This window comes from Idiotropiscis lumnitzeri, chromosome 14 (genome assembly GCF_059441095.1).
Source record: "Idiotropiscis lumnitzeri isolate Australia: NSW breed Sydney's pygmy pipehorse chromosome 14, RoL_Ilum_1.0, whole genome shotgun sequence".
NCBI lineage: Eukaryota > Metazoa > Chordata > Actinopteri > Syngnathiformes > Syngnathidae > Idiotropiscis > Idiotropiscis lumnitzeri.
In genome coordinates, this window is record NC_142404.1 from 16,733,155 (window position 1) to 16,743,545 (window position 10,391).

The 10,391-nt window shown below is 39.6% G+C and overlaps 3 protein-coding genes across 3 annotated transcripts; 2 read left to right on the forward strand and 1 right to left on the reverse strand.

Moving 5' to 3' along the window:
* Positions 1–50: 50 nt before the first annotated feature.
* Positions 51–5,160, forward strand: nostrin (nitric oxide synthase trafficking). The gene is made up of 16 exons (XM_088315355.1): positions 51–151; positions 268–353; positions 429–512; positions 923–985; positions 1,058–1,139; positions 1,640–1,700; positions 1,860–1,960; positions 2,030–2,155; positions 2,620–2,718; positions 2,803–2,928; positions 3,145–3,253; positions 3,335–3,423; positions 3,515–3,640; positions 4,400–4,625; positions 4,707–4,799; positions 4,882–5,160. The coding sequence occupies exons 1-16, from the start codon at positions 53–55 to the stop codon at positions 5,016–5,018; spliced, it is 1,707 nt and encodes a 568-aa protein (XP_088171481.1). The 5' UTR covers positions 51–52; the 3' UTR covers positions 5,019–5,160.
* On the reverse strand, positions 5,055–7,205 carry spc25 (SPC25 component of NDC80 kinetochore complex). The gene is made up of 7 exons (XM_088315357.1): positions 7,062–7,205; positions 6,663–6,825; positions 6,520–6,585; positions 6,084–6,230; positions 5,874–5,978; positions 5,649–5,747; positions 5,055–5,490 (listed from the first exon to the last, which is right to left on the reverse strand). The coding sequence occupies exons 2-7, from the start codon at positions 6,811–6,813 to the stop codon at positions 5,342–5,344; spliced, it is 717 nt and encodes a 238-aa protein (XP_088171483.1). The 5' UTR covers positions 6,814–6,825; positions 7,062–7,205; the 3' UTR covers positions 5,055–5,341.
* Positions 7,206–8,032: 827 nt separating this feature from the next.
* Positions 8,033–10,310, forward strand: LOC148323741 (glucose-6-phosphatase 2-like). Its single transcript, XM_088314991.1, has 5 exons — positions 8,033–8,294; positions 8,947–9,056; positions 9,227–9,338; positions 9,506–9,627; positions 9,719–10,310. The coding sequence occupies exons 1-5, from the start codon at positions 8,077–8,079 to the stop codon at positions 10,228–10,230; spliced, it is 1,074 nt and encodes a 357-aa protein (XP_088171117.1). The 5' UTR covers positions 8,033–8,076; the 3' UTR covers positions 10,231–10,310.
* Positions 10,311–10,391: the final 81 nt, after the last annotated feature.

The window sequence follows — 10,391 nt, forward strand, 5'->3', positions numbered from 1 at the left end:
AGCTGAGACTTAGCTGGAGTTTTCCTTTGTAAAGTCCCTTGACGATTTCCGCATGAGTGCCTTTGGGAGGAGGCGGTCAAAGTTCCAGCAGGTACAAAGTCAACAAACGACTTCAGTCTTTAAGATGAAGGACTATATCAACAGCTGCTCTGTGAGTGTTTGCGTCGAACGCTTTGGTTTCCAAATGATCTGTCCTCGTGTTTATTGTTCTGCTACATGTCTTTTGAAATTTAGTTTTTTTAAATTCTCTTTCATGTGCCGTTTCAGTACAACCAACTGTATCAAAATGTCAAACGAGTGTCAAAAGATGGCGAGTATTTCTGCAAAGAACTTATGAGCGTTATGCAGCAAAGGTGGACTAAATTTGGTGGCGCACTTTACAAATGTATGACTTCCAAAGCGTTGGACTTGATGAGAACCTGTTTTAGGTCGGAGCTAGACCACACGTATGCTAAGGGGCTGCAAAAACTGGCTGGAAAACTTATGAGGGCTTCCAAAGGGATGAACAACAAGTAAGGGATGCAATTTTGTTGTGTTGTTTAAACTGGGGCTAAATGATTTTGAAAAATAATCGCGACGACGATTTCATGTGATGTGTTTTTAACTAACACAAGCAATCAGTATTAAAATAATCAATAATACTTTTATAGTACATAAATGTTTTGGTCTTAAAAAGCGTCTGCTAAAAGAAAGGCAAATGAACCGAAAATGAAAATGAAAATTTGATACTAAGCGCGTTGACTTGCGTGGCGATCCAAAAAAAAAAATGTCATACTACATTCCGATGTTGATTTGAATTTGATTAATTGTTCAGCCCTGGGTGAAACATTTTCCAAGAATAATTGTGCCAGGGGGCGTTGACGTGATGGAATGGTGGCAGACGGGATCAAAACACAAGCTGTGACCTTTTTCATGCTTTCAGCTCGGTCTACAGTGCCTGGTGCCACGTGTCAGATGAGATGTACTCCAGAGCGGATGCCCACAGGTAGTCTTGATGTGAAACCATTCATGAAAAAAAGAAAGGCCGTTCAATGTTGCTTTTTTTTTTTTTTTTTAGATCATTGGGAAATGCATTTCAGCAGGAGGCCATATTGGAATTACGTCAAGTCTTAGACGAGCATAACAAGCGGAAGAGGCCTGTATGTGTTTTTGTGTTCTTATTTATTTTTTTTTTAAACCAGTGGCGCCTTAAGATACAAGTTGAATTTGTTCCATGACGGCTCTCAAAAGTCAAAACACTGCTCGATATCTAAAATCATCATTCTTCGTTGTTAACCATTATAGGTTAGCGTTAAGCGAGCAGAAGGCAAACTTGCGTGATTTTCAAAATGAGTCATTTTTCTTTTTTTAAACTTTTAAAACTAACTAATAAACAGCTTGAAGCCTCATTTTTTTTTTTTATATATATTTGTCTCTATCTGCTAAACTGCTGCGGAAATTGTGAAGCGAGTGGAGTTGACTCCCACCGTGCAGCGCTTGTATCTCAAACATTAACTCGCAGGTCAAGGCAAAAAAAAAAAAATCATTAAATTCGGATCTCCAAAAAAATTGCAAGTCGGTGTCGCTCCTATCTCAAGGCACCACTGAATACAATATGTAGAAAAAAGCAACTCTTGACGAACGTCCTCTGTTTGGACAGCTCGACAATGCCATTGAGAGAACGGGAAAACTTGTTACGGCAAACTGGACGGAGCAACTCAAGTTAAGTCTTTTCAAATAGATTCAAGGACAAGAGCCTGAGCACACCCACCCACACCTGATATCGCTCTGACAATGTCAAAACTGAGCATGATAGATTTTTTTTTTTTTATGCAATGCTCCTCATGTCGACATTTGCTGATTTTTTGTTTTTTTTAAACAGACCAAAAAGAAACTGGCTGGACTAACTCGGGAGCACGAAGGTTTATTCAACTTTGTCGAGAGTAATAAGCACATATCCACGGAGAAAGAAAAACAAAAGGTGATCTATTTTTTTTTTTTTTTTTAATACAGTAGATGATTTTTCTGACCCACTTCCCGTTGTTTGCAGATGCTAAATCGGCTGACAAAGTCGGCGGAGGTACAGGCGCGAGTGGATGAAGAGTATTTTAATAGCAACATGGAGGGCCAACACATGAGACTCAAGTGGGAAAATACGCTGAAAAACTGCTACCAGGTACGCAAACATCAGATACATTTCATGATTTAAGAGAGCAACGTGACATTCACATCAAGAGACTTAAAACATTTCATTCTGTATTCTTTGTCTTTGCTTTTCGATTGCGTGAGAGAATTTAAAACAGCACGGCAAAGCAGCATTGTTAAAGGGGACGTCGAGCCAAAAATGGTCTTAACATGAATATGTTCTACGCTGGCCCATTAGTCGAAACACGGCCTTCTGGTTAGTATTGCGTTGGTGGAATTTTTGCTAAGCAGTCAAATCCAGCCCCCTTTTAGCTGAAAATGACATCACAGTTGCTCCGGGCTCAGATAACGACCAATCATGGCTCAGTGAATTTTGGGGGCTTGACTTCCCCTTTAAAAAAAAAAAAAAAAAAAACCCTCTTATAGTGTGAATCAGTGAGTCAAATTTAACATGCTTCTTATATTGACTTTGATTTATTTATTTTTCTTTTGCAGGTCATTCAGGAGCTCGAGAAACAACGGATTGAAGTTCTTTGCAACATTCTGACCCGGTACAACCTGCACATGTCCAGTTTTGGCCAAACCCTCAAACATGTAATTTGGAACAAATATTATCGTGATTGATTCTTGTCATGTCATCATCGATAACAAAATGACGATGACTGTCACCCGTTCCAGGGCCAAAAGCAGATCGAGCTGCTGGTCCAAAGAGTGAACATGGATAAAGACGTACAAAGATTGGTGGAGGAGAGCAACATCACGACAGCAGACAACAAAGCCGAATTTTTGATGACGGATTATTTTGTACGTTTACGATTATTATTTGAAGCCTTTGCAACCGCGATAAGTTTGACTTTATTTCACTAAATTATTTGAGATTCTTGCATGTTATTAGAATTTATGCATGACAATGAGTTTGACTTTTTGACCACAACAGCTCAATCTAAAAAAAAAAAAAAATTAATTAATTATAATTTATTATTAAATTAATTCCGACCCTGCTTGTGTCGCATGCTTCAGGAGGAAGACGGCAAATCGCTAATGTGCAGAGAGCGAAGAAGAGAAGCCATGAAACTTAAACTCCATCGCTTGGAGGAAGCGATCCGAAAAGCAAAGAAAGACTGCGAAGGCAACCCGCGCTAATTCTGTCGCGTCATTGCGATCGAGTGATCTGTTTTCAGCTGAAAACGTTTCCATTATCTGGCCGCAGGGATCGGAAAGCTGATGAAAACCTACTCGGAAAACCCTTCCTTTTCCAACCGGAGGAACCTGGAGGAAACCGAGCAGCAGCTTGATGAGGTGTGCGCCGCGCCGCGCCGCGTTGCGTGTTTTTGGGGACTTTGTGGCGGATGAACGAGAAGCTCAGTGAGTGTTGTCTTGTTGCAAACAGAACTCTCTGAAGCGGGATCTCCTGGAGGCCACGCACTATAAACTCTCTGAATCGTTGTGTGAGCTCGAGGGGAAACCCAAGTCCTTCCACACATTTCGGGACTGCATTGTCAAGTGGAAAGATAAGGTAGTCTGTCTGCGTGTGTGTGTCATGATCTCAGGGACATTCAGTTAACGGAATTGTATGCAGATGAAAACATAATTTGTTCGGCATCGCCCTTGGCTGCATATGACGGAAAACCGACTAATTCGACTAAAGCAGCTACAGGTAGAAAATCTGACAGCTTCCAAATATTTAGGATGAAATACTATAAAGATTTTGGTCGCACAACAGGAGTTATCAAACTTTTTGGCTTCATTCTGGGGGTGAATTTTCTTCTCAACGAACCCTCATAATACTTGTTCAACCATAACTAACGATCACAATTTTTTTTTTAAAACGAACAAAATTTTTGCCGTTACAAATACTGTTCAATTGAGGCTCTTGTGGCATAAACTTGACACTGAGTGGTGGGCTAATACATTTTTTTAAGCAGTGTTCATCACAATAAAAAACATATTATTAGAGTCTCTGTCATTCACAGGAGGGCAAAATCACGGTGTCATCCTTCTATTTTTTTTTTCTGGAGACTTATTGACAGTTGTGGCTTGGGGGGGGGAGAGGAAAAAAATCCACTCTAAATGCTAATGTGCACCGCATACAGCAGCAGTGTCTCTTTAAGCCGCAACGTTAACAGCTATACAGATGTCATGTGTCATCCACAAGCAGGTTTGGAAAAAAAATAAAATTATATATATATATATATATATATATATATATATATATATAGAGAGAGAGAGAGAGAGAGCAGATTTACTGTATTGATGATACCGATTATCCCTTCAGGACTGCGAGCACAGCGTGGTGCAGCTGACTCGGCCGGTGAAACTAAGGAAGACTCCCTTCAGAACCCGACACTCTCTGAGAGCGTCCATCATCTACAAAGGACCCGTTCAGACTGCAAAATGTCCGACTGAAGAGTCCGCATCAGGTGGCCGGGTTTCTGGCACCGCACCGTTACAAGAATATGAAGTTCAAACTCCAACGCACGCACAAGAGCCTACAGAACACGGTAGAACTTTTAGAGAAAGGAGACGTTTATTTGAAACATTTTTACTGTTATGCTCAACGCTAAAATATATTAAACATGCAGTTCAAAGAACACCAGACGTTTGCACCGTGGGCCAATGCAAGGCCTTATACAGCTTCACACCTCAACGAAGTGATGAATTAACTCTGAAAGAAGGTAAGTGTGGGGAGCAAAGTGTAAAAACTTGTCAAAAAGCTGACTGGAGATATAGGAAGTATAAACGGACGTGTGTTAACAGATGATCTACTGGACATTTACACAAAGGAAGAGAACGGCTGGTGGTTTGGTGCACTCAATGGCCAGACGGGTCATTTTCCCTCCACGTATGTTGAGGAGCTGCCTGGGCAAAGTCATTTCAAATCATCTGAAGCCTGACCGTAGCTGCAGCTTTCAAATTGAATCAACGGAATATTTCCACTTTTTTTTTTTTTTTTTAGTAATGCTCACATATTTGCTAAGAAAAACGAATCAGCTGCATTCTTGCTTATTACAATGTTATGCACATGTTAATAAATGCTTTTGAGGATCAAATGAGTCCGTTCATGTATCGTATTTACATCCAAATAAAAATGAAGCAAGTGACAAGTTGTCATTTCCTCGTACTGCTGAATTAAAAACGGGGTTGTGATCTGATTTCCGTGATATTCTTTGCCACCCCCGGAAGCAGTTTACGTCGATAAACCTGATGTTGCAAAATGTTATAATCCTTGTTTTGTCATACCGTCTTGGCAAGCTTGGAAGATAAACTGCTTCCTGGCGCTTTTCAGGAAAGCGGCTATTTTCTGGGTCTCCTGCAGCTTTTTCGCCAAGTCTGGCAGGCACTCGAGGGCGGGCTTGCTCGACACAGCTGGAACACACAAAGTTTTCAGGAAGTCAATTTCACAACGGCCTTTTTAACATGATTTGGAACATGAATTCAATTTGCTTGTCACAATTAATATCACAAATCAAGTCTATGCTCAAGTGCTTTTTTTTTTTTAAATACAGTTTGATAATTAAGCTTACTTTGATATGCGCCGTCTTTTGTGAGTTCCAATGTGATGATGTATGGACTGTTCCAATCAGATGGGTCAATTCTTCGGAATACAAACTGCAACTTGTCATCTTTAAAAAGCAAAACCAAACCAAGTTACACATCTATTGGGAGTTATTAAAAAAAATGTTAGCAAGACTTCAAATGGAAATGCAAGAATTGTATAAAGTGAAACATCAGTCGCAAATCTGCCTTGCCTTCAATTTTTCGTATTTCCATCCCCAAATTATCCTCAAAATTTAATCTGGCTTTTTGCAGGTTCTTCAGTCTTTTCTTGTTTGCTTTATATTGGGACTCGAGTACTGAGGAAGGAAAGAAAATTAAACAGGTGGACATGCCAGAGATTATTCATAATATTTTGTTTTAAAAATGCATCAATTAGTTGATGATGACTAAATGAAACTTACATTCTTTTGTCTTGTTTTTCTCTTCCTGAAGTTTCTCAATCTCCCGGATAAGAGTCTTTTTTTGCATTTCCTTGGGTCCAATCTCAGATGTAATTTCGGCAATCGTGCACTCTTTCTGCTGCAATGACGCATTCTTATGCTGCTGATCTGCGCATCAGGGCAAACGTTGATTACAATACACTTCACTCTAGCGACATGGGTCTGATATCACTAAATGAAATAATGCTTGTTTTTGACTAGAAATTTGTGGAGACTTAAACTTAATCCCACGAAGTTGGTGGGTGAGGGAAAAAATAAGGACCACACAACAACCTTTGCGGTTTCCTTGAGAACCAGACCCAAACTGTTTTGTCTTTATTATCAACCCAAACACAGACCATCTCTGAGATAGATCTCATTGACTTGTGCAAGCACTTGATCATAGAGAGAAACTCACCTTTTTTAAGCATCCCAATGGTTTCAAACAGTATTTCATCATCCGCAAATTTCTTGAGACATCCATCTGGGAAAAAAAAATAAAAAGAAACCAATTCATCACTGAGGACTGACATAATTTAGCTGCACATTCACTGGCCATACCTTGAGACAATTTGATAAACTGCCGATGTGAGTGGCTCAGCTCGGCGGAAATGTCTTTGAGCTCAGCGATGGCTTTTAGCGCTCTGGTGTGCCCTTCTTCTCTTTGCTGGGCAAAAAACGGTGTGATGTTGACATCCGTGATTGATGCCATTTTTAAGGGCGTCTGTCGGTGGAAAAGTAGAAGCAATCAGATATGTGAATATGTGAAGGGAAACTTTTAAAGTACATCACAACACAAATACGTCAGCATCTGTGTCATTAGCTCGTCGGCTAATGCTAACGCGGAACAAAAACAACCGTTACGAGTTCACCGTGAGACAATTTGAGCTTCAACAGAGGCTCCTTGACCATTTCGACTAACTCACTTCCGAGTATTGTGGGTGTTTGTGTGCGACTTACGTGATAAAATGTTTCATAAAACAATTGAACAAGCACACTCCGTTCCCTTTTTGTTTTCAAAATTTCGCGGTTTGTTTGTTTTTTTTTAAGCGGAAACCAAAGCCGGAAGTGCGGAGGCGGGACCTTCTTCTTCTTCCTTTTGCGTTTTACTTCGGTTTGAATACTATAATAGAGAATTACCGCCACCTATTGATAAAAAAATATTACAGCTTTGGCTTGCTTTAGTACGGAGCCCCTCTGGTGCCACAGTATGAGAAAAAAATATTTTTTGCTAATCTGTACCCACAGTTTAGTAATCTGTACCCACAGTTTACTAATCTGTACCCACAGTTTTGCATTGATATTTTTTTAACAAAATGCAGCAAAAAAAATTCAACTTAATTAAAAAATAGATTTGGTTTAAATATTCTTGTATCTAGTCCTGTTATCCGCAAAAATTCAAATATGTAATATGTAAAAATGTATCAGGAAACATAAATAAATCTGCATCATGAATACGTTTATGGACACATAAAAATTTCTCTGATTACAATTTACTGTTGACCAGGGTAATTATCAGATCAATACCCATTGTGATGGTTAATCATCTCTATTTTAATTCGCCTGTACCAGCTGTGCGAGGAACAAAATAAAATAAATGAGGCTGGTCCAGGAGGTTGAGCGCTCTCCCTTTTCGTGTTTACAGTGGCTAATATTTAACAATTGTCAAAGCAATGGTGTGTAACATATCTAATGGTTGACAGGGCATTAACAGTTTTGTAACATGTTTAAGTGCAGTGTCCTCTCTGCAAGGACCTGACCCCTCCACCCCTTCAAAAAAAAAAAAAAAAAAGAAAAATTCTAGAGTGCAACCCGAACAGCTTGCCAGTGTTACCATGGCCCCACTGAATGATTTATTCTCATGACTCTGGGTTGACATATAAAGCTATCTGTGATGTGGTTTGCTGGTCATGTTGCTGTCAGTGGTGCTTGAGAAGTCGCTCTTTCAATACCGGCCACAGAGATTCAGTCTGAGATGGATTTTGTCCACAGTAGTGAGGTGCTGTTTATTAAGCATCTCCAGAACAACTACGGGGAATACCGCGACTTCCTCGGCTTCATTTCAACCGTGGGCGACCCAAGAAATATTTTCTCGGTGTATTTCCCATTGTGGTTCCACCTGAGTCACAGTGTGGGCACCAAGATGATATGGGCGGCTGTTTTTGGAGACTGGTTCAATCTTATTTTTAAATGGTAAGACATACAGGGATTCTCACAGCATTTTATTTTAGGGCTGAATTATTAAAAAGAAAAATCAGCAAATATTTTTTTTTCTCCTCAGTATGGCAAATTAATATGCGATTATTTTTTCATGGTCCTCTTTCCATGTATTTATTTTAATAAACATAAGCAGTAAATTAATCTGTAGAACAATAAACAATATCAGATATATGATGTGTTTTTGTGGGTCTTGTTTTTTTAGGCGTATAAATAAATCACGATGTAACATATTTAATTAGAGTTATTAACTGACAAAACCCTTTGATTTGCAGTCTGTAAAGAGTTTACTGCACCAACTTTGCAAAATGTTGCCAAAGTTCCAAAGTGTGCCGGGAACATACGTCAGTACGTCATAAAACAGATAATAACAATAATGCAAACAAATTTGCGGCTTTAAAAATGATATTTAATCATATGGTCAGCACTTCTTAAGCAGTGAATCTACAAATAAATAATACATAAATAATAACATTTAAAAAAATAAACTAAATCAAAGACTACCAAATAAAAATTTTTTTTTCCTAATTTGTATTTTACTACACGGCAATGTTGTTAACCTCAATTAATTGTTCAGCCCGAATTTATTTGAGTAAAAAGACCGTGATGATGAATCTTGTGATTTCAGGATTCTCTTTGGCCAGCGACCTTATTGGTGGGTGCGTGAAAGTCACCTTTTCTACAACGATTCCGTCCCTCATTTGCAACAATTTCACATAACGTGTGAAACGGGACCAGGTAAATTTCAAGAATGCTGACTCACATTTAAAAAAAAACTACCGTCATCTATTATATTGTAAAATGAATACCTCTCGGCAAGTACATAACTTTGTCTAGGTGTACCTAATGAAGTGTCTGGTGAGATAGTAGACAATCACTTGCAGTTTGCCAACCTCTTGTCGGCGCAGGTAGTCCATCTGGTCATGCCATGGGCTCATCGTGCGTTTGGTATGTCATGATCACGTCTGCTCTCAACGCTACTCGCTCCTCCACCGTCAACGTGCTCCACACTTCCAAAAGGTGCGTCGGTTCGAGTTGCCATTACAATTTTCTGCTTCTAGCCAACGTGCATTTTGGAAATGAACAATAGCGGAAAATCCAAGCAAGCAGTTCTGGCAACCCACCTCAAAAGTTGTCATTAAAAAAAAAAACAAATTTTTTTGCACTCTTTCATTCTTTTCTTCCAGGATTTGGCTTCTGAAGTCCTGCTTGTGGGCTGCTTTTTGGATCATCCAGATAAGTGTTTGTGTGTCCAGGGTTTTTATTGCCACACATTTCCCACACCAGGTCATCCTCGGACTTCTTGCTGGTAAGTTTTGTCGCTGACATTCTTATATATATATATATATATATATTTTTTATTTTTTTATTTATTTATATTAGTTTATTTTTGTTTTCAGGAATGTTGGTCGCGGAGGCATTCGAACACGTCCCCTCAGTCTCCAATGCAAGTTTAAAAGTGTACATCCAGACCAATGTTTTCCTCTTCACCGTTGCTCTCGGCTTCTACCTGCTGCTCACGCTGGCAGGCGTGGATCCGCTGTGGTCGGTCACCAAAGCCAAGAGGTGGTGCGCTAATCCAGATTGGATCCACCTGGACACCACGCCCTTCGCCGGGCTGGTGAGAAACCTGGGAGCCTTGTTCGGACTGGGCCTGGCTGTCAATTCGGAGATGTTCATTCAGAGTTGTAAAGGCAAGATCGGCCACAAGATCCGATTCAAGCTCATGTGCTTGGCCGCCACCCTCACAACTCTTCAAGTGTACGACGTAGTGAAAATACCGACTCACACGGAGGCGCTTTTTTACATTCTGTCTTTTTGTAAGAGCACCTCCATTCCTTTTGTTGTGGTTGCTCTTATACCTTACTGTGTTCGTCTGATCACGGGTGATGAGGACAGGAAACTTGTTTAAAAGGAAAGATTATGCTTTGATTGAATTTGTATTTAATTATAGATTCGGTCATATACTGTACTTTATACAATGTCGGGTATTTTTATACGTGTTTTTTATGCGGTTATGTTTTTATTTTATTGCTCAAAGAACTGCTATATGACATCAATTTCAAACGTGTT